The sequence below is a fragment of the Lampris incognitus genome, chromosome 13 (assembly GCF_029633865.1).
Source record: "Lampris incognitus isolate fLamInc1 chromosome 13, fLamInc1.hap2, whole genome shotgun sequence".
NCBI classification, from domain to species: domain Eukaryota; kingdom Metazoa; phylum Chordata; class Actinopteri; order Lampriformes; family Lampridae; genus Lampris; species Lampris incognitus.
In genome coordinates this window covers 4,693,050-4,714,560 of record NC_079223.1, presented here as the reverse complement: position 1 = coordinate 4,714,560, position 21,511 = coordinate 4,693,050, and the positions used below count along the sequence as shown (strand labels likewise).

The 21,511-nt window shown below is 46.7% G+C and overlaps 1 protein-coding gene across 1 annotated transcript; it reads right to left on the bottom strand.

Annotated features, from left to right (window-relative positions):
- Positions 1 to 1,138: 1,138 nt before the first annotated feature.
- si:dkey-103j14.5 (isoaspartyl peptidase/L-asparaginase) lies at positions 1,139 to 19,194 on the bottom strand. Its single transcript, XM_056292251.1, has 7 exons — positions 19,120 to 19,194; positions 18,061 to 18,257; positions 13,422 to 13,564; positions 5,882 to 6,045; positions 4,701 to 4,819; positions 2,795 to 2,905; positions 1,139 to 1,362 (listed from the first exon to the last, which is right to left on the bottom strand). Exons 2-7 carry the CDS (start codon positions 18,245 to 18,247, stop codon positions 1,139 to 1,141), a joined length of 948 nt encoding a protein of 315 aa, XP_056148226.1. The 5' UTR covers positions 18,248 to 18,257; positions 19,120 to 19,194.
- Positions 19,195 to 21,511: the final 2,317 nt, after the last annotated feature.

Below are 21,511 nucleotides of genomic sequence, written 5' to 3'. Positions count from 1 at the left end.
CCTTTATTATGCTTTTAACTCCGGCATTCATCGGAGGGGGATGGTCTGCCAGACTGATGTACACTTCTACACACCGAGGCCAAGGGGATGGTCTGCCAGACTGATGTACACTTCTACACACCGAGGCCATCGTTAAGCATATAGTAGTTTCTAGACTAAGATGAGCTTTACATTACGTTATGATTCTGTTATTCGTCTTGCTCACAACCCAGAAAACCTTCATCCTAGGGAAAACGTGGTTAACGCAACAGCCATTCTGGCAATTTACTTTGTTTGTGAAAACATGTTACTGGGACATGTCTTGATGCATGCTCAATAATCCAGGTAAGGAAATCCCAGAAAGTTGAATCAGTTTATCTGGACACACACATGATGTCCGGTCAAGTCAATCTTATTTGTGTAGCCCAATATCACAAATGACACATTCGCTTCAGGGGGCTTTACAGCAACACAACATCCTGTCCTTAGACCCTCTCGTCAGATAAGGAAAGACTCTCTAACGGCCTGTTGTTTGGATGATTCACTCAGTGACCTATAACCAAGTTTCTGGTATCTGTTTTTCCTAGGATTTCCCTTTTCCTCCTGTCCCAGTCTACACTCCCCAGTTGTATTTGGCCAATTACCCTATTTTTCCATGCCGTCCCAGTCTCTGCTCCACCCCCTCTGCTGATCCGGGGAGGGCTGCAGACTACCACATGCCTCCTCCCATACATGTGGAGTCACCAGCCGCTTCTTTTCACCTGACAGTGAGGAGTTTCACCAGGGGACATAGCGCGTGGGAGGATCACACTATTACACACACACACAAACAGGCACCCCAATCGTTTCGGTGGTTATGCCACTGTATTGTTTATAAGGGTGGGATACCCGCAGTCAGTTGAGACTCAAGAGGTCACTTAGATGAGTGATGAAACTTTTCTCTCTCAATAAAGCTCGTGTCCAGATGAACTGATTCACCTTTCTGTGATTTTGACATAATGTACAACAAGCATAAACCTCCTAAATGTTCACTGGCATACAGAAACAGGATGGGATTTCATACTACATTGTCAAAGGTAGAAAGAAAAACTAGTTACGATATATTGGAACTGAAATTCAGCAACATCCTCAAAAAAAAAACAAAAAAAAGTTTAAGAAATCACTGTAAAATGTGGAATTGGAATAAATGCCCTTTAATTTTGTCATTTGGGTCTAAACCATACCACAACACATCATTTTCCACTGCTGACCAAGCCATTCGTTTGGTAGTAAACTTGGCTGCCCACTTTCCTGAAGTGGAGACGGCTATAGCACCCCCTGCACCCTGGACACGATCACCCATATAGGATAGCGAGAGATCCAGTGCATCCTCTACCTCTTTACCTGAGTGATTGAAAAACAAGGGAAATGCTCGAATAAGGAAACGCCCTGAGGAAGGAACAATCATCTGGATGCTTGAGAAACATCCATTTATTCTAATCAAAAGTTAAACATGAAGTAGTTTAACAAATAATCTCAAGACATTTCACTGAGAATTAGGACTGCGCCAAACTGGAAACCTTGATTGAATTAAAGTCTGAAAGTAAGCTGTGCCTCCGACAAAAGAAAAGGGTTCATACTGAATGGCCCATTTCCTTCTCCAATTACCAGAGAACAGCGTGAAAAGCAATCACTCTTGTCTAGTCATCCATACACTCGTTAGGCAACTGCAGACACAGTTTATCCAGTGTCTCCTGCTACTGTTTAACAATTAAATGATTGGAATGGCTGTAATTTTTGACATTGCTCACTGTTGTGATCCACCTTCAAAAACAGAACAGTAACATCGACTCACAAAGACCGGCTTGACAATGCTGCAACGAACTTTATAGACGGTGGTGGAGAACTGGGCGAAACTACAGAGTAATTTAAGTACAGTCATTTTATTGTGTTAATGACATTAACTGACATTGTGATCTGTAGCGAGGGTAAGGTGCAGCTTGAGGACAGCCTGGAGAGGTGGAGGTATGCACTGGAGAGAAGAGGAATGAAAGTCAGTAGGAACAAGAAAGAATACACATGCGTGAATGAGAGGGAGGACAGTGGAATGGTGAGGATGCAAGGAGTAGAGGTGACGAAGGCATATGAGTTTAAATACTTGGGGTCAACTGTCCAAAGTAATGGGGAGTGCAGAAGAGAGGTGAAGAAGAGGGTGCAGGCAGGGTGAAGAAGACTGTCAGGATTGATGTGTGACAGAAGGGTACCAGCAAGAGTTAAAGGGAAGGTTTACAAGATGGTAGTGAGACCGGCTATGTTATATGGTTTGGAGACAGTGGCACTGATGAAAAGACAGGAGGTGGAGCTGGAGGTGGCAGAGATGAAGATGATGAGATTTTCACTGGGAGTGATGAAGAAGGACAGGATTAGGAACGAGTATATTAGAGGGACAGCTCAGGTTGGATGGTTTGGAGACAAAGCAAGAGAGACAAGATTGAGATGGTTTGGACATGTGTGGAGGAGAGATGCTGGGTATACTGGGAGAAGGATGCTGAATATGGAGCTGCCAGGGAAGAGGAGAAGAGGAAGGCCAAAGAGGAGGTTTATGGAGGTAGTGAGGGAGGACATGCAGGTGGCTGGTGTGACAGAGGAAGATGCAGAGGACAGGAAGAAATGGAGACGGATGATCCACTGTGGCGACCCTTAACGGGAGCAGCCGAAAGTAGTAGTAGTAGTAATAGTAGCAGTAGTAGTAGTAGTTTTTATTGTGTTAATGGTTTTGCTTCAAAAATGTGGCCTGTTTTAGACTTTTGAAAATAACAAAAATATAATACTCAACCTTGCTCCATGTGAAAAGCAATGAGTCTGGCCAAGGTGACTTTAAGAATTGACTCTCCGTGGCCAGTACAAGACACTGCACCGCTAAGGTTATCCGCATATCCACCCGAACCTTATTCAAGACAGAAAATGAAAGGCAAAGTGAAAACAAAAATGGCAGAAGCAACATCAATAACCTACTGCTTGTTGTGTAACCATGAGAGCAGAAACCTGGCTCGGTGTACTGTTCTCCTCGGGAGGTAAATTGTAGGTGGGAGCAGGTGTCAGTGTTAATGCTTGGACACATCGTATTATGGTTTGTTGAATTTGACTCGTAACACACTCCAGAAGGGTCAACAGGAAGTTCCAGTACCCAAATATCACCCTCGTCCAACACCTGGATTCAACACTAATGAAAACTAGACTTCTCAGTCTTGTAACTGCCTGATGAGTATTTCCGATCATGAATCAATTGTGTCAACCAATTCCATTGTTAAAAAGTAACTTGAACAGCATGTAAATACAAGCCCTGTTCCCTGAAGAATGTAGGAAAGATAAGGGCCCTGACACACCAGGCCAACAGTCGGCTCTCGGCCAATGTTGGGCCGTCGGTGAGCGTCTGTGACCCTAGTTTTTGCGGTGGGCCCCACACCGTCGGCACTAGTTGGACCCGTCGGCAGCTTTTCGGCCGATTCAGCCCATCGGTGAGAGAGATCTCTCTAATTGGCTGTTCAGCTTAGCGAATCAGTGCATAACGTACATGCTACTTGGCCGTCGGCTGTAGTCTTTGCGGTGTGTTCCAGTGATACTTTTTGACCCAGACGGCAGGCGACCAAAGGCGGCCAACAGTCGGCCGCTAGTCGGTTTGGTGTGTCTGGGCCCTAAGTCTTAATGGTCATACACATATGGGCCAATTTGCAATCCACTAGGGCCCACCCGCTGTTTACTGGCTAACATAAATCTGTTGCTAGTTGGCATGTTAGCCCCCAGTACTCAGCAGCAACCTAAAATAGCAACCATGGGTGGTTTGGTTGTTACTTACCATGCAAAAGGTATAGCAACATTTGCAAGATGACTTTCCTGCAAAGGATCAGCAGAAACTTGAGGATGGCTCATTACACACTTGATGGCTAAATACAGAGTGCTGACTTACTGTGTGTGTGTGTGTGTGTGTGTGTGTGTGTGTGTGTGTGTGTGTGTGTGTGTGTGTGTGTGTGTGTGTGTGTGTGTGTGTGTGTGTGTGTCCTTACAGAGAAACTCTCAAGCAGAAATACACCCAATCAGGGAAATAATACTACATTTAGGACCTTGGGAGTTTTGGCATGAAAAATACTCCATCACTGAATCGTAGCATTTGAGTTTCCTGTCAACAGGGCCCAAATGAAAACCGACTACAGTAAAAACCATATTGAAATAGAAAATGACAACAATAGCTCCTATTTACCTTGTTTTTTTTCCCATTACATTTCGATCATACTATAGGAACGCTAAATACACTGTAGAAATACTATAGTATTTGTATAGTAATGTGGGAAAAAAAAACAGGAAATGCTGTAGTGATTTTTCTTATGGTTTTACCAGAGTCCATTTTGTATGGCTGGACACAATCTGTGAAGCCACAGTGGAAGCAGTAAAACCGCCTGGCACCACTCCCACCTGCTACTCCGGTAGATGGATCTGGTGTCCATGTTTGCACCCAATTAAATAAGATTAATGAAAACAGTCTAAATCAGATCAACAGTGAACCAAGATAAGACAGATATTCGTGATGTGGACATGATTGCTCTGTGCCGGTCATTAGGATGAGAGTCAGGCTGGATTGAAATATTGAGGTTGATTTTACATCCTCACATTTAGGGGGTGATATGTGGTTGTTGATTAGTGCTAGTGATGGTTGAGGAGAAAACAGTAAAGGAACTCCGTAATACCAATGATGGGAGAGTCTCCTACTCTGCCGACCATTTTATTTCTTATTCCTCCCGTTGATGTTGCACATGCCACATTACCAGATGAGTCAACAGCAACCGCTCCAACAGTATCGTGTCCCCTGTAAATGATAGAGGTTAAATTCATTATTAAACCAACCGAATGAGCAGCTGTAGAAGAGGAAGAGCAGATACAAAATACTTGAGCAAAGGCTTACTAACCCCTTTAACAGCAAAGTTGTGGAATATTTTATGCTAACCTTTACCACATGCCCATACAGATTATTTCTAATGATGAGATCTCTGAGACTCTTGACTGAAAATGAGAAACGTCCACAATGCAAGTGAATTTATGTCAAAATGTCCTATTAGCCCCCGTCAGCAATCAACCATTGCTGATATACCCCCCCGCCGCCGGCCATTTTTCTCAATAAATGTGTCCAGATCAACAGATTCAACTTTCTGTGATTTCCATACCTGGATTACTGAGCATGCATAAAGACATAAAGCGGATGAAGTTTGATTTGTTTTTAAGAAGACTATATGAAGATGTCCGGGTAGTGTAGCGGTCTATTCCGTTGCCTACCAACACAGGGATCACCAGTTCGAATCCCCGCGTTACCTCCGGCTTGGTCAGGCGTCCCAACAGACACAATTGGCCGTGTCTGCGGGTGGGAAGCCGGATGTGGGTATGTGTCCTGGTCACTGCACTAGTGCCTCCTCTGGTCAGTTGAGGCACCTGTTCAGGGGGGAGGGGGAACTGGGGGGAATAGCGTGATCCTCCCACGCGCTACGTCCCCCTGGTGAAACTCCTCACTGTCAGGTGAAAAGAAGCGGCTGGTGACTCCACATGTATGGGAGGAGACATGTGGTAGTCTGCAGCCCTCCCCGGATCAGAAGAGGAGGTGGAGCAGCGACCAGGACAGCTCAGAAGAGTGGGGTAATTGGCCGGATACCATTGGGGAGAAAAAAAGCCACAAAAAAAAAAGACTATATGAAATCATCCTCACATATTGCCTCTCACAGGCTGCTGAGCGGACTGTGTAATATATCATATGCTACTGATATTTCAGGATAATTTGTTATTCTTGGCAAGACGTCACCGTAATATTATTCAGAACTCGAGTTCCTATATGAGATGGTCAAGTGAGAGTCAAACACAATAATGCAGATACACTACGTACCACTGAGAATTGAAAAGTTCCTTTATTCCAGTTATATACTTCTTGTGCTTCTCCCACTCATTTTTCTCATAGCCCGTCACCAGAGAGTCTGTGGGAACTGTCCCCATGCCAATGCTCTCTGCAAACAGGTTTGCACCTCTGCCTGTCAGCATGATGTGGTCAGTCTGAGTTTCTCCAGAGAACATGTAATTTAAGGTAAGATAGAAAAAAGATAGCCTAAGATTAACAGGGAATAACAGCTAGATTTACATGCAAAAAGTTCAAACATAATCTTTGAAGCTTGACCGGAAGATTGAATTTCCACCTATCCAGCAATGATTCTGTTGAAATCTATTTTCAGTCTCATTACCTCCTTCAATATTTCTGAGTATGCCTGATGTGACAGACCCAGATGCAAACAGTGTACAAGAATGCAGCACGGTGGCCCAGTGGTTAGCACTGTTGCCTCACAGCAAGAAGATCCTGGGTTCGAACCCCAGGCCGTCCCAGGGCTTTTCTGTGTGGAGTGTGCATGTTCTCCCCGTGTCTATATGGGTTTCAACTGGTGCAGCTGGTGGAAACCCACACAGACCCACCATCAAAGACATGCATGTTAGTTAGACTTAATACTCCTGTCTGTGCCCCTGAGCAAGGCGATGACAAAGAACTGGAGTTGGTCCCCAGGTGCTGTACTGTGGCTGCCCACTGCTCCTACACCATAGGGCGGGTGAAGTGCAGAGGATGAATTTCGTTCTATGTGTTGTGTACACACTGTAGCGTAGCTTGTTATGGCAACAACTGCTGGGGTTTTGGGGTGTGTGTGCATGCGTTGTGAGAACGTGTGGCAGAGGTCAGTAAAGAGAACAGAAAAACTCACTTCCATGTCAAATGGATTATTTCTTGCTGTTTAAACATAATAATGGTGATGATGATGGCCGAGTTCAGTCTACCCCCACCTGCAGCTTTCCTTGTCGTCCCCAGAGAACCTCCAGGTCCGTGGGCAACTTGGCTGTATAGCTTCACGGTGTACCTAGACGCTTTGGGCTATGATGATATTCCTGACAAGCGGAAAATGGCGCTCCTTTGTCATTGTCTCGGCGTAGAGGGACAAAGGATTTTTTGCAATTCGGGCATGCCTGAAATATATGAAGAGACAGCTGCTCTCTTGACGAACTACTTCGGCGGACAACAAAGGATTTTACTACGACGTTACAAACTCTGGAAGCAGTTGCAGCGACCTGGTGAGTCCGTTCGGAGCTGTGACGAACCTAAAAGATAGGGCACATTTGTGCGACTACGGGGCACTTCAGGATCAGATAATTCGAGACCAGTTTATTGAGGGAGCATTGTGTGAGAAGACTAGAAGACTAGGGAAAGACTTGCTTGAATCGGACAATATGACTTTAAGTAGAATGGTGGAAATAGCGCTGCAAGTTGAGGCAGCCATCAAGTGAACTACTTTGCTGGCGGGTGTGCGCTCTCTCGCGGACATGCCTGCTCAGCAGCCCCAGCCTGCCTATCACACGCATTACAGCGGCCGCTCTACAGGCGACAGCCAGTGCTCGGATGCAGGTTTCCCAGTGCAGCTCACACAGAGGCAGAGCAATAGGCACACCTCGGAGATCTGGTCTAAATCACACGATTCTAAGGCACAACATTGCTCTGCCTGAGGGCAAAAATGCAGAAATTGTATCAAGCAAAATCATTTTGCCAAGATGTGCCGTTCCGCCCCGACCGCTCTACCACCACACATGGGACCCCCGCCTGCTCGCCACAGCTAGACAGAGATCAGAAACGTGACTTGGTCAGGTGGCTTTCAAAACGTGTACTGTGCTGTACATGGGCTGAGGCTTCCCCTATTAACGGACACCGGTGCAGCCGCATCTCTACTCAATTCCAGCCCGTACTAAGTTTTTTCTCCCCTCCCGCTGGACCAGCCTGCTACCGCTCTATGTGGTTATGACATCATTCCCATTTCACATCGCTAGGAAGGGGGCCAACCTCTTGGGCCTGCACCTGTTCACAGGCTTGGGGTTCACACTTAGGGACGATGCCGGCTCTGACATTCGCCACATCACCTCCTCCTGGCGGCAGCAGTGGCCAGTACGGTTTGATGGCCTGGGCTGTCTCACAGCCTTCACCCACATGCCTCTGGTAAATCCTAATGGGTCACCTGTCATCCAGCCCCTGCACAGGATTCCCCTTGCCTTAAAGGGATGAGGTCACCCGTGAGCTCGGGACACTCCTGGACATGGGCATTATCGAGCCAGTCAATGCCGCCCCCTGGATTTCAAAACTGGTCATTGCCAAAATAAATCGGGAGAATACGGATCTGCATAGACCTACACTTAGTGAATAAGGCAGTGATCTCACACAGATACCCTTTGCCTACCTCTGAGGATGCCATTCGGGTTAAGCTCCGCCCCTAGCTACTTTCAGAAGGTGATGAGCACCATCTTGGCTGGCAGCCCTGGTGTAGCGGTCTTGAAAAGGGCTGCTTTGCAGCCCAAGCCATAGACTTTGTGAGGTTCTGCCTCTCAGCCAGGGGGATTGCTCCTCTGCAGTCGAACGTCGAAGCCATCCACAGGATCCCAGAGCCAACCTCAGCCATAGAGGTGGCCTCGTTTTTAGGCATGACAGCCTACTACCTCCGTTTCCTGCCCCACTACTCACAGACTGCGGCACCTCTTCGCAAGGTGCTTAAGAAAGAGGATTCATGGAACTGGACCATTGTGTTCAGAGACCGTGCAAACACTGAAACCCAGCTCACAACACCCCGTTTTGGCTCACTTCAATCCAGACTGCCTGACTATCGTCACCTGTGGTGCCTCAGCTCGTGCGATTGGAGCACTCGTCACAGGTACAGGACAGAGTGGACAGGCCTGTAGCCTTTGCCTCCAGGGCCTTAACACCAATAGAACAGCGCTACTCTGTAGGTGAGTGTGAGGCGCTCGAGTGTGTTTGGGCCTCCATGAGGTGGCACCTCTACTTCTACGGACGGTGTTTCATCCTCCGAATGGACCATCAGACCCTGACTGCGTTGCTGACAGCATCGGGCTCTGGCCATAAACACCTGCGTCTGCACAGATGGGCTTAACGCTGGAGGCAATATGATTATGAGCTGAAATTTACACCTGGGAAGGACAATGCGGTCACCAGCCTTCTCTCACGTTTTATCGACGCCCCCACACCGATCGTCTCTCCAGGTGACGACACAGAACCTGAACTTATCCAGATGTTCCACACACCCTTATAGCCAGCAGTGTCATTGGAGGAGCTACAACAGGAATCAGAGCGTAACTCCATACTGACCACGTTATGCATGTACATACGCTCTGGATGGCCAGCAAAGGTTCCTGAGGAGCTCATTCATTTTCTAGGGTGTGTGACGAACTCTCATACTGGGGCGATGTCTGTGTCTCCAGGGGCCTTTGCATTGTGGTGCCTGGGGGTCTGCATGCACGTGTGCTATCAATGGCACATGAGGGGCACCTGGGCATCGTTAAGCTCAAACAGCGGTGCAGAGTCCTCGTCAGGTGGCCAGGCACTGACCGCGACATCGAAGAACTTGTCAGAGACTGTGCACCATGCCTCCTCATGGTTCAACAATAAGGATTGCCCAATTCCCCGGGGCAAGTGAAATGCCATGTCAGGCTAGTAAATCTAGCAACTCACTTGCCCAATTGGGCAAGTGTGGGGTTTTTTTTTTAACCGGGCAAGTGGTAAGAAATGAGTAAAAAAGGATAATAAAACATGTTTCATTTTTTTCTATCATCATCATCGCATCATAAATTATGTTCTCATTTTCTGGCACACAGTATAGCCCCTCCCCTTGCAAGCATTTGAGAACATTAGTACGTGCCATTGGCCAATCAAGAATAGAGTAGGCTAATAATGTGATGCGTGGCTGTCAGACTTGTGACTCATGAGAAAATGGCGGTGGATAAAGACAAAATTTATGAGCTGAAGCCTAAGAGAGCATTTCAGTTATCCTGGAAATAGGAGTTTAGCTGGGTTGCATTAGAGGATGCAGGCGAAACTCCAACTATGTATTGCACAGTATGCCGGAAGTTTGAGAGCAAGGCGGGTGAAACGGGGTCGTTTTTCAAAGGCACGTCAAGTTTCCGAAAAACATCGCTGGAGTGCCATAACAAGAGCCGACAGCATCTGTCCCACATGGCAGCTAAGAGGGCTGCCGACCACCCCTCCTCCAGGGCCACGCCGGTGCTTGTATGAAACATGAACGCTGAGGCAGGTCAGGTAACTGCTAAACTGATCACCACAGTCTATCAAGTTTTAGAAAACCCACAACCCTTCACTGTGTACTCCAGTGTGCCTGCTCTTCAACAGAGGAATGGGACTGACCTGGGTACGCAGCACCACACCCACAGGGCCTGTCGAAGGCAAGTTTCTATCTGATATTACTCTATTTATCATTCTGTCAGTCAAACCTAGCACTCACAGTTCATTTTCTATGGGTTTAGCATTTTGTGTTTTCCAGAAAAATATCTGTTAGTGATCAAAGCTGATTATTTTACAACTGGTGTTATGAACAGCTTATTATTCAACCACATCACAACCATGGAAAGGTAATGGGCAACTAACAACACCACATATACATGGTACTCACATAAACTATTAACACGGAAAAAGTTGATTTTGTATTTTGTCCATAGAAAATTAATTATGACTGTCAGGTTTATGAAGTGTGTGTGTGTGTGTGTGTGTGTGTGTGTGTGTGTGTGTGTGTGTGTGTGTGTGTATGGGGGAGTTGGGTCTGGTCAACTTTTGTACTATTCTGTGTTGGGACACCTCGGTATGATAATGCACTTAAAACATTACATTCCAGTCATTTAGCCGACGCTTTTATCCAAAGCGACTTACAATAAGTGCATCATTTAACATAGGAAATCAGGAGAACTACTAGTCATCAGAGGTCATAAGTGCATCTAAACAAGCATCTAAGAGCAAAACCAGTGCTATAGTAAAAGCGCAAGAAAGAGATTTTTTTTTAGATGAGTGAATACAATAAGTGCTAAGAGCAAGTAACAGGGTACCAGTAGTTCTTGAAGAGGTGAGTTTTCAACCTGCGGTGAAAGATGGGCAGCGACTCCGCTGTCCTGACATCAGTGGGGAGTTCATTCCACCACTGTGGGGCCAGGACAGAACAGAACCGGGACCGGGTCGATCGGCAGCAGGAGCCTCTGAGCGACGGGGCAACCAGGCGTCCCGAGGCAGCAGAGCGAAGTGGTGGGGCGGGGGTGTAGGGCTTGACCATGGCCTGGAGATAGGAAGGAGCCGTTCCTTTCACTGCTCTGTAGGCTAGCACCAGAGTCTTAAACTGGATGGGAGCAGCTACTGGGAGCCAGTGTAGGGACATGAGAAGGGGAGTTGTGTGGGAGAACTTAGGGTGGTTGAACACCAGACGAGCTGCAGCTTTCTGAACAAGCTCCAGAGGTCTGATGGCTGATGCCGGGGCGCCAGCAAGGAGGGAGTTGCCGTAGTCCAGCCGGGAGGTGACCAGAGCCTGGATGAGCACCTGTGCCGTCTCGTCGGTGAGGAATGGGTGACTCCTCCTGATGTTATAGAGGAGAAATCTGCAGGAGCGAGCAACCGATGCAACGTTTGCAGCAAACGAAAGTTGGTCGTCCAGGATCACACCCAGATTCCTCACAGTCTGAGTTGGTGTCACCACGGTGGTGTCAATGGTGATGGCCAGGTCTCGGTGCAGGTAACCTTTCCCCGGGAGGAAAATCAGCTCTGTCTTGTCCAGATTGAGCTTCAGGTGGTGTGTCGCCATCCGCTTCGAGATGCCAGTCAAGCACGCAGCAATGTGTGTCTCTACTTGTGTGTCAGAGGGAGGGAAGGACAAGATCAGCTGGGTGTCACGAACTCTGACTTGACTTGTGATTTAAAATCAAAGGTGGCTGAATTAATTTTGATTAAATTTGGTGAGTGACAGACCGGGAATTCTCTTTTCTTTTTTGGGGATTTTTCCCCTTTTCTTCCGTTTGTACTTGGCCAATTACCCCACTCTTCCGAGCCGTCCCGGTCGCTGCTCCACCCCCTCTGCTGATCCAGGGAGGGCTGCAGACTACCACGTGTCTCCTCCCTTATATGTGGAGTCACCAGCTGCTTCTTTTCACCTGACAGTGAGGAGTTTCACCAGGGAGACGTAGCACATGGGAGGATCACACCATTTCCCCCAGTTCCCCCTCCCCCCCGAACAAGCACCCGACCAACCAGAGGAGGCGCTAGTGCAGTGACTAGGACACATACTCACATCCAGCTTCCCACCTGCAGACACGGCCAATTGTGTCTGTAGGGACGCCCAACCAAGCCAAAGGTAACACAGGGATTTGAACCGGCGATTCCCGTGTTGGTAGGCAATGGAATAGACCGCTACGCCACCCGGACGCACCTTGTCAATAATTTTTCTGTCGAAGTCCACCAATCCATGAATCAATTTATTTTCAATTGACAGCATAGCCAGGGCATTTAACCTCTGTTGCCCCATGGTGGTGTGAGTAGATGTCTGAATTCTTTAACGTTGAAACGTTTCTCTGCACGCCGACACCGTCAACGATGTTCACTAAACGTCTTGACATTTGTCAATCATTGCATTAGTTTTTATTGGCTGCTCTCTGCTGGGGGCCAACATGATCGTGCCCCACAGCTCGTTGGACATGCGGCCCCATGCTCACCACACAAAGACTGCGAGGAGAAGTACTGACCTTTACGCAACAGGCACAGGAAGATATTTGGAAAGTGTTGGACTGCGCTACAATTGTCATTTCTAATAAAGTCACAACAGTTTTAGTTACAAAGAAAAAAACAGAAGAAGAAAGCCACTTTATTGTGTCATCGTACGGGTTATAATGAATGTGTTCTCTGCATGTAACACATCCTATTGTATAGGAGCAGTGGGCAGCTGCAGCGCCCGGGGACCAACTCCAGCTCTTCTTTCCATTGCCTTGCTCAGGGGCACAGACAGGACTATTAACCCTAACATGCATGTCTTTCTCATGGTGGGAGGAAACCGCAGCACCCAGAAGAAACCCACGCAAACATGGGGAGAACATGCAAACTCCACACAGAAAGGACCTGGGACAGCCTGGGATTTGAACCCTGGACCTTCTTGCTGTGAGGCAACAGTGCTAACCACTGGACCACCGTGCTGCCCCTAATAATTAATTATATATATTATACATTATTATATGTATATAAATTACTTGTTACAGACTTATTGATCATGTAGTGTACTGCTTTCCACCGGCCCCCAATGTAGAGATGCCGTTGCCAGTAAAAACTCCCATGACCCTGAAAAGGTCTACTTTTATGGCTTCGAGTTTGTGAACATATTTTCCTTTTGCACCATCTACTTGAAGCTAATTTCAGAAAATACTGAGTTAAGTGAAAAATATGAATCCTTAATTTTATTGTACTCCAAATGGGATGATAAGTGATGAGGTCTTTTACTGAGGCTCAATATCCGAAACTTTTGTTTACCCCATTCAATTATTTCAGTGTAAAAAGTGAAACGTGGGGGGTAAAGAATTACCTTTTCCTTTACAGCACGTGCCAGTGAGACAGGATTGACAATGTTTTGCACGGAAGACACAGCTCCACAGGTCAGCGTCCTTCCATCCATGATCATGGCATCCAGCTCCACCTCTCCATCTGCGTTAAGCACGGCACCATGACCTGCAATGATATTTTGGTGCCGAATCACTAGCTGAAGTCCAGTCAAAGAGAAAATATCATCTCTGTTATGACCGTCTCCGAGATACAAGCACTGCCTTCTGCAGCCCATGGGAACTATATTCTGTAGGCTTAAAAAAAACTTCAGTTTCCTGACAGAGTCACACACTGATGAACAATTTCTAACTGTAGGTGTTCATTTTTATGCTGCCAGCTGCAGCATTTCAACTGCACATTTTAACATGGTAACACAGCAGTTTAACACCACACACACAGCAGAACAACAGCGTCACTGCAACCGTAGTTTCCAAATTCGGTATCCTTTTCAAATCTGTGATTACCAATGACTGCAAGCCTTCCAAGGTTATCCATCTATCTATCTTCCTTTTTATACTTTTACAATATATTTCATTTTTATTTATGGAGTTAAAATCAGGGTTTTGTATCAGTTTAATTTAAAGATTTTCTTTTTCACAATGCTTAATTTGACTTAAGTTGGGTTTTGGTTTTTCAATGCATGTGTGCATGAGGTACGTTGGTAGGACTCATGTGTTAGTGCTGACAGAAGAGCTGTGTGGATGGGTATGGCATGCACCAGTGCACCGATCATTGTTCTGGATTCATTTGTTACTTAATGTTCACTACTACTACTACTACTACTACTACTTTTGGCTGCTCCCGTTAGGGGTCGTCACAGTAGATCATCCGTTTCTATCTCTTCCTGTTCTCTGCATCTTCCTCTGTCACACCAGCCACCTGCATGTCCTCCCTCACCACATCCATAAACCTCCTCTTTGGCCTTCCTCTTCTCCTCTTCCCTGGCAGCTCCATATTCAGCATCCTTCTCCCAATATACCCAGCATCTCTCCTCCACACATGTCCAAACCATCTCAATCTCACCTCTCTTGCTTTGTCTCCAAACCGTCCAACCTGAGCTGTCCCTCTAATATACTCGTTCCTAATCCTGTCCTTCTTCATCACTCCCAGTGAAAATCTTATCATCTTCATCTCTGCCACCTCCACCTCCTCCTCCTGTCTTTTCATCAGTGCCACTGTCTCCAAACCATACGACATAGCTGGTCGCACTACCATCTTATAAACCTTCCCTTTAACTCTTGCTGGTACCCTTCTGTCACACATCACTCCTGAAACTCTTCTCCACCCACTCCACCCTGCCTGTACACTCTTCTTCACCTCTCTTCTGCACTCCCCGTTACTTTGGACAGTTGACCCCAAGTATTTAAACTCATACGCCTTCATCTCCTCTACTCCTTGCATCATCACCATTCCACTGTCCTCCCTCTCATTCATGCATAGGTATTCCGTCTTGCTCCTACTGACTTTGATTCCTCTTCTCTCCAGTGCATACCTCCACCTCTCCAGGCTCTCCTCCACCTGCACCCTACTCTCACTACAGATCACAATGTCAGTTATTGTCATTAACACAATAAACTGACTGTACTTAAATTGCTCTGTAGTTTTGCCCAATTCTCCACCATCATTTATAAAGTTTGTTGCAGCATTGTCAAGCCGGTCGTTGTGATTCGACGTTACTGTTCTGTTTCTGAAGGTGGATCACAACAGGGAGCAATGTCAAAAATTCTGCTGTCCTTCCTCTCATTCATGCATAGGTATTCCGTCTTGCTCCTACTGACTTTCATTCATCTTCTCTCCAGTGAATACCTCCACCTCTCCAGGCTCTCCTCAACCTGCACCCTACTCTCGCTACACATCACAATGTCATCTGCAGACATCATCGTCCATGGAGACTCCTGCCTGATCTCATCCATCATCCTGTCCATCACCACTGCAAACAAGAAAGGGCTCAGAGCAGTTACTTAATATTCACTACACTTCCCTAACTTTATGACACTGCCAAGACTTTAACGGAAAAAATGCATCCTATAACTTTTTTTTAAAGTGCTACAAGTTTATTATTAACTTTCATCTTAACAGGCAGCAATTAGACTTTAAATTTACTTAAGGAATTTTTTTAATTCTTGGTAATAGTTCTGGTTAACTTTTATGCACTCGGTGATCCTGTCCTCAGTTTAACATGCGACTGTGCCACCTCCAGCTACATCTGGTGATGGAGAACACAGCCAAGCTAAGCTGATATTTTGTTTCACCTCATCCCGCTCCAAAACATGACCCATTACCAGGCATTAGGTATTTAACGTCACTACATCTAAACCTACTGTCTAAACCTACTGTTTACGTTGTCAAATGCTGAACCTGCCCACCTCTTAACCTCAGACACCCCCACCCCAACACCCTAGTGAACCCAACCCAGACAGTGAATGTCCCACAACTTTTCCCCCCTGAGCGATGATAAGGGTGATGTTGTGTTTTATCAAGACATGAGAAGGAGGGGGTCAGGCTTCAGCGACTATCACCTGTAGTTTGTGCCTGTACTGTTTTTGTGAGGGTAATTTGATTTGACCAACTGTAAAAGCTGAATATGCAAAATACATTTTATTTGCATTGAAAATGTTTCAAGATGTTTAAAGAGAAAAAGGAATATTTGTGGAACTCATTTGCTGCATCCATTTTTTTAGTATAAGGTGCAATATTTTCTTTTTGGGGGGGTTCCCCCCCTTTTCTCCCAATTGTACCCAGCCAATTACCTCGCTCTCTGAGCCATCCCGGTCGTTGCTCCACCCCCTCTGCTGATCCGGGGAGGGCTGCAGACTACCAAATGCCTCCTCCCATACATGTGGAGTCACCAGCCACTTCTTTTCACCTGACAGTGAGGAGTTTCACCAGGGGGATGTAGCATGTGGGAGGATTACGCTATTCCCCCCAGCCCCCCCCCCCAAACAGGCGCCCCAACCAACCAGAGGTGGCGTTAGTGCAGAAACCAGGACACATACCCACATCCGGCTTCCCACCCGCAGACACAGCCAATTGTGTCTGTAGGGACGCCCAACCAAGCCGGAGGTAACACGGGGATTCGAACCGGCGATCCCTGTGTTGGTAGGCAACGGAATAGACCGCTACGCTACCTGGACGCAAGGCGCAATATTTTCTGATTTTTAAGTAATCCAAAAGTGTTCGGATTAGATTACATTACTAATTGCAAAAAACTGCCATGTAATTGTATTCAGTAACTGACTTCATTTCAAAGTAATCTAAGCCCCTCGTGCCCTGTGGATGGGAACATTGTCATCCTGAAAGAGACCACTTTCATCAGGATAGAAATGTTTCATTATAGTATAAAGGTGCACTCAGAATAACTTTGAATTGATTTGCAGTGACCATTCCCTCTAAGGGGACAAGTGAGCCCAAACCACGGCAGGAAAATGCCCCCCACAGCACAACAGACCACTGCTGGTGTCCTTCCATTACTGCTCCATAGAAGGCATACTCACTTACGGCATCTTAGCGTGGTGTGCCAGTTGCACTGTGGCTGATAAGAAAGCTCTGCAGAGAGTGATGAAGTCAGCATAGAAAACCACTGGCACACAGCTACCTTCACTTGAGGACATATACAGATCCCGCTGCCTACGTCGGACCACAAACATAATCAAGGACTCATCTCACCCAGGCAACCACCTTTTTACTCTGCTGCCCTCTGGGAGGCGTTATGGGTCTTTCAAGACCCGTACTTCCACACTTTTGAACAGTTTCTACCCAAGTGCCGTTAAAGACCTGAACTCTGTTAACCAACTATAAGATTGCAATAATATCGTGAAACTGTGCAATAACACCTGTACATTTGGCATGTGGAAAAAATATGCTGACTCAGGTTAGTGCGATACACAGACTATCTATTGTAATAGATATTACACTTATTTTTACACTTATACATACATTATATGTTGAATGTGCTGCAAATGTGTGTCTATTTGTATTTTGACTATCTCATCTCATCTCATCTTCAGCCGCTTTTCCGGGGCTGGGTCGCCGAGGTGGCAGCAAGCTAAGTAGGGCACTCCAGACATCCCTCTCCCCAGCAACACCCTCCAGCTCCTCCTGGGGGATCCCAAGGCGTTCCCAGGCCAGATTGGACATGTAGTCCCTCCAGCGAGTTCTAGGTCTACCCTGGGGTCTCCTCCCAGTTGGCCGTGCCTGGTAAACCTCCAAAGGAAGGTGCCCAGGAGGCATCCTAATCAGATAGTATTTTGACTATTTGTATATTTTTTTTTTCATTTTGTACCACTGGGGAGTTGCACTTAATTTTGTTGTACAGCTGTGCAATGACAAATAAAGGCATTCATTCATTCATAAGTGCTTTAGCTATCAGGGTCCCTAAACTTTGGGATGACCAGCCAGAAGAAATCTCCCTTGCATGCTCATCACCAAATTCTAAATTACCACAGAAATTTAATTTTTATAAAACAACCTTCTTCCAATAGTTGTTTTGTTTTCATGACCCCTTTTAAACGTATTTCTTAAATTGTAATGTTTTGCTGCGAGGGACTCTGGAACACTTCTTTTCAGAAATGTCGTGTAAAGTTGATGACGATGACGGTGATTATTAATTATTATGACTGTACCTGCATCAAACACAGGGTTATCTTCCATGGTTCTGACAGCCAACTCAACAGCATCCAGCGCACTGCCTCCCTTCTTCAACACTGTGTAGCCCTCACAGGCTGCAGCCTTGACTCCATCAACAGAAGCGCTGGCCATCTCATCAGGGATGGCCCATGCCCCACCATGCACAACTAGTACTACTTTCATCTGGACACCCCTGAAGAAACACAGAGAAGACATGTACGGAGTTTCTCAAATGTGGTGGACAACAGACACAAGAAGCCTCAGTATAATCAGTTCACGTGCAGATTCATATACAGAATTATAGTTCATATTCTACATGATTTTCCGCAATTCGGACAAACCCCTTCCACAGCATAACTATGGCTGGTAGTGGGGGACTTTTTTTTTTAAACTCCCCTTTAAAAGCAGTGTCTTTCCCTGGGCCACAAGTCCACTGAACTCCAGTGAGCACTGACTGGCCACTCTTGTGCAATATGTTGACTGGGCTTCATGGGCAAACCATTCATTCACACTAGTGCAATAACTACATTTATTCAAGTGCAAAATCACCCTGTATTTGTTTATTTATCTTATTCATCATTTCAGAGCCTCTGTTGCTGGCTGTGATTGTTTGGATATTGTGGTTGTTTTTGTTCCCCTGTGTTTTTAGTGCACCGGTCTTAACTCCGTTGCATTCTGCCAATAAAGACTCTCGTCCTCGTCCTCGTCTCGTCCTCGTCGTCACGGAAAACGCTGCAGGTTTTTCCGTCCGTGCTGCTGCGTGCACCCCGGGCACGCGACCCTGCGCCCTGGTGGTCGCGTGGCCGTCCCCCCCCCCCTCTCGTTATGTGTGGCGAAACCGTGCAGACCCGAATCCCAACTGGATGCAGGCCCGAGCTGTGCAGCGGCTTGGTGTCCCAGCAGCAGCGCAGAAACGCCGGACCGCGAGGAAAGCTCGTCTCCCCGCCTGCACGTGTCGACGCGCACGCGTGTGTGACGGGCGGCGTGTACACGCACGCGGCAGTGGGCCACGCACGCGCAGGTGGCGTCTGTGAACAAGCGGAGACCTTTCTTACCTGAACCCAGATCTTTACGTACACACACACGGACGCTGGCCGGCCATCGGCAGGTTCGGGGCTCTTCCCGGTGGGCTGGTCTTGTAAGGGTCGGTCTCTCTCACCCTCCCTCCCCCTCGGCATTCTACAGCCTTTATACGTCTACGCAATAGGTGGTTCCAGCTGCAGCGACACGCCTGGTGAAAGCCATAATAGCAGGTAGCGGGTCGCCATCACGGCTAAAGGCATTTAGCACTCGGGCAGTTACGCCCCGGTCCGCCACGTCGCGCCGGCTCAACACGACTCGCCTCTGTGTCGTTTACCGTCACCGTGGCAATGCCCCCCTCAGCGCGGCTAGGTTGTCAGCCCTCCATTTTTACTTTTTCTATTTCAAAATGTACTTTTAACATGACTCCGCTTCGGTGTTTACAAATGCGGGGCGATATCCTATGCGCGCATCGATGACGCAGTACGCAAAATGACGCCGCGACGCGTTTCTCTGACCAATCAGAGGTCTGCATTTATCGCTTAAAAAAAAGAAAGAAGGGGGCGCCCGTGTAGTATAGCGGTCTATTCCGTTGCCTAGCAACACGGGATCACTGGTTCGAATCCCCGGGTGTTACGTCCGGCTTGGTGGGGCGTCCCTACACACACAATTGGCCGCGTCTGCGGGTGGGAAGCCGGATGTGGGTATGTGTCCTGGTCGCTGCACTAGCGCCTCCTCTGGTCGGTCGGGGCGCCCCCGGATCGGCAGAGAGGGGGTGGAGCAGCGAACGGGACGGCTCAGAAAGAGCGGGGTAATTGGCCGGATACAAACTGGGCAGAAAAGGGGGGGAAATGGGGGGAGAGACGTCTGCATTGACTTTGGAACCTCGACAAAGGCGGTATAGAAAAGTGGTAAGTTACCAAAATGCCGGTGCTTTCCAGTAATGGAAAAGGAAAACAGGACGAGTGGAGTCGAATTGAGCCGGTACCATGTAGTGGAAAAGGGGGCATTAGTATTTAACACTAGAACGACCAAGACGGTCATGACGACCGTTTTGGATTTTCAGAGTTTAATAACTGTGGGGGGGAGGGGGAGGGGATAAAGACCTGCCGCTCTCGGAATTCTCCTAAAACTGCATATATTTGCATATATTTGCATTTAAAATGAGTTTTAGTTCAATTGCACAAAGAAATTACGATCTACCCAAAACGACCAACGGCGCTCAAAATGGCCGCTCGTATTTATGACGTGGCGTCATTTCCTTCGTGAAGTTCGTTGCTGTGTCCTAGAAACACACTAGCGCCCCCCAGTGGAGAGAAATAGTCTAAACTTGACTTGTGACGATTTCCAGCATGTCTGGTTACAGACGCACCATGACCACCACCGAGGCGCTGCAGCATTTACAGGCGCTGGACAGCGGCCATTTTAAATTGTTTGAAAAATAGTATTAAAGTTGTTAAAATGTTGATTTTAGCGTCAGTTTCTCAACAGACATACTAACATAGTGTAACGGTCACGGGTGTATAGGCTCGGCAGGCCTCGGCTGACGGGTCGGACCCTTTAGTCGAGCGGTTAGCGATGGGATATCCGGGTTCGCGTCCCCACAATATGTAATGCACTAGAGCAGTGGTTCTCAACCTTTTTGGGGTCCTGGACCCCCTGCGTATTTTTGATCTACCCTGAGGACCCCTCCACCTGATCTTGGGGGAGGGGGGTTGCAATTTGATAGAAACAGTAGAACCTGCATTTTAAATTGCATTATAGCATTTATTCACTCTTTGGGGCAAAAATAAGAGCTTTCAGTTGTAACTTAGATATAGTTAACAAAACAGAATTCTTATGCAGTAACTTTCAGATATATGTAACAAAACAGAATATGTATTCAGTAACTTTCAGATATATGTAACAAAACAGAATATGTATTCAGTAACTTTCAGATATATGTAACAAAACAGAATATGTATTCAGTAACTTTCAGATATATGTAACAAAACAGAATACGTATTCAGTAACTTTAAGATATATGTAACAAAACAGAATATGTATTCAGTAACTTTCAGATATATGTAACAACAGAATTTTTATGCAGTAACTTTTAACAATGCAAACGGGAGCGAGATCTCTTATTAAAATACAATAGATTACACTTGTGAAACAGATGTAATTAGAGAAAAAAGTCCTGTTACCCTTCATAGTTTAGGTAGATAAAGGTCCCAGTCACATTTGAGTAAAATAATGCTATTTCTATAAATGTCATAGGATCTTTTTTAAAAAAATATTTTATTTTCACGGACCCCTTGCAATTACACCACGGACCACTAGGGGTCCGCGGACCCCCGGTTGAGAAACACTGCGCTAGAAGAACCCGCTACAATGTAGCGGTTTGGTTATCCACCCGTCTAAATCTCCCTCCTCTTCATCCTTCCC

Bases quoted from the DNA above. Each gene is read 5' to 3' on its own strand.
- si:dkey-103j14.5 (XM_056292251.1), bottom strand. From the start codon at position 18,247: ATGAAAGTAGTACTAGTTGTGCATGGTGGGGCATGGGCCATCCCTGAT. The intron at 4,820-5,881 runs GTACGTAGTGTA...TATCATTTACAG, and splicing joins GAACTTTTCAATTCTCAGTG to GGGACACGATACTGTTGGAG. The intron at 2,906-4,700 runs GTATTACGGAGT...GTCTTGAATAAG, and splicing joins AGGAGACTCTCCCATCATTG to GTTCGGGTGGATATGCGGAT.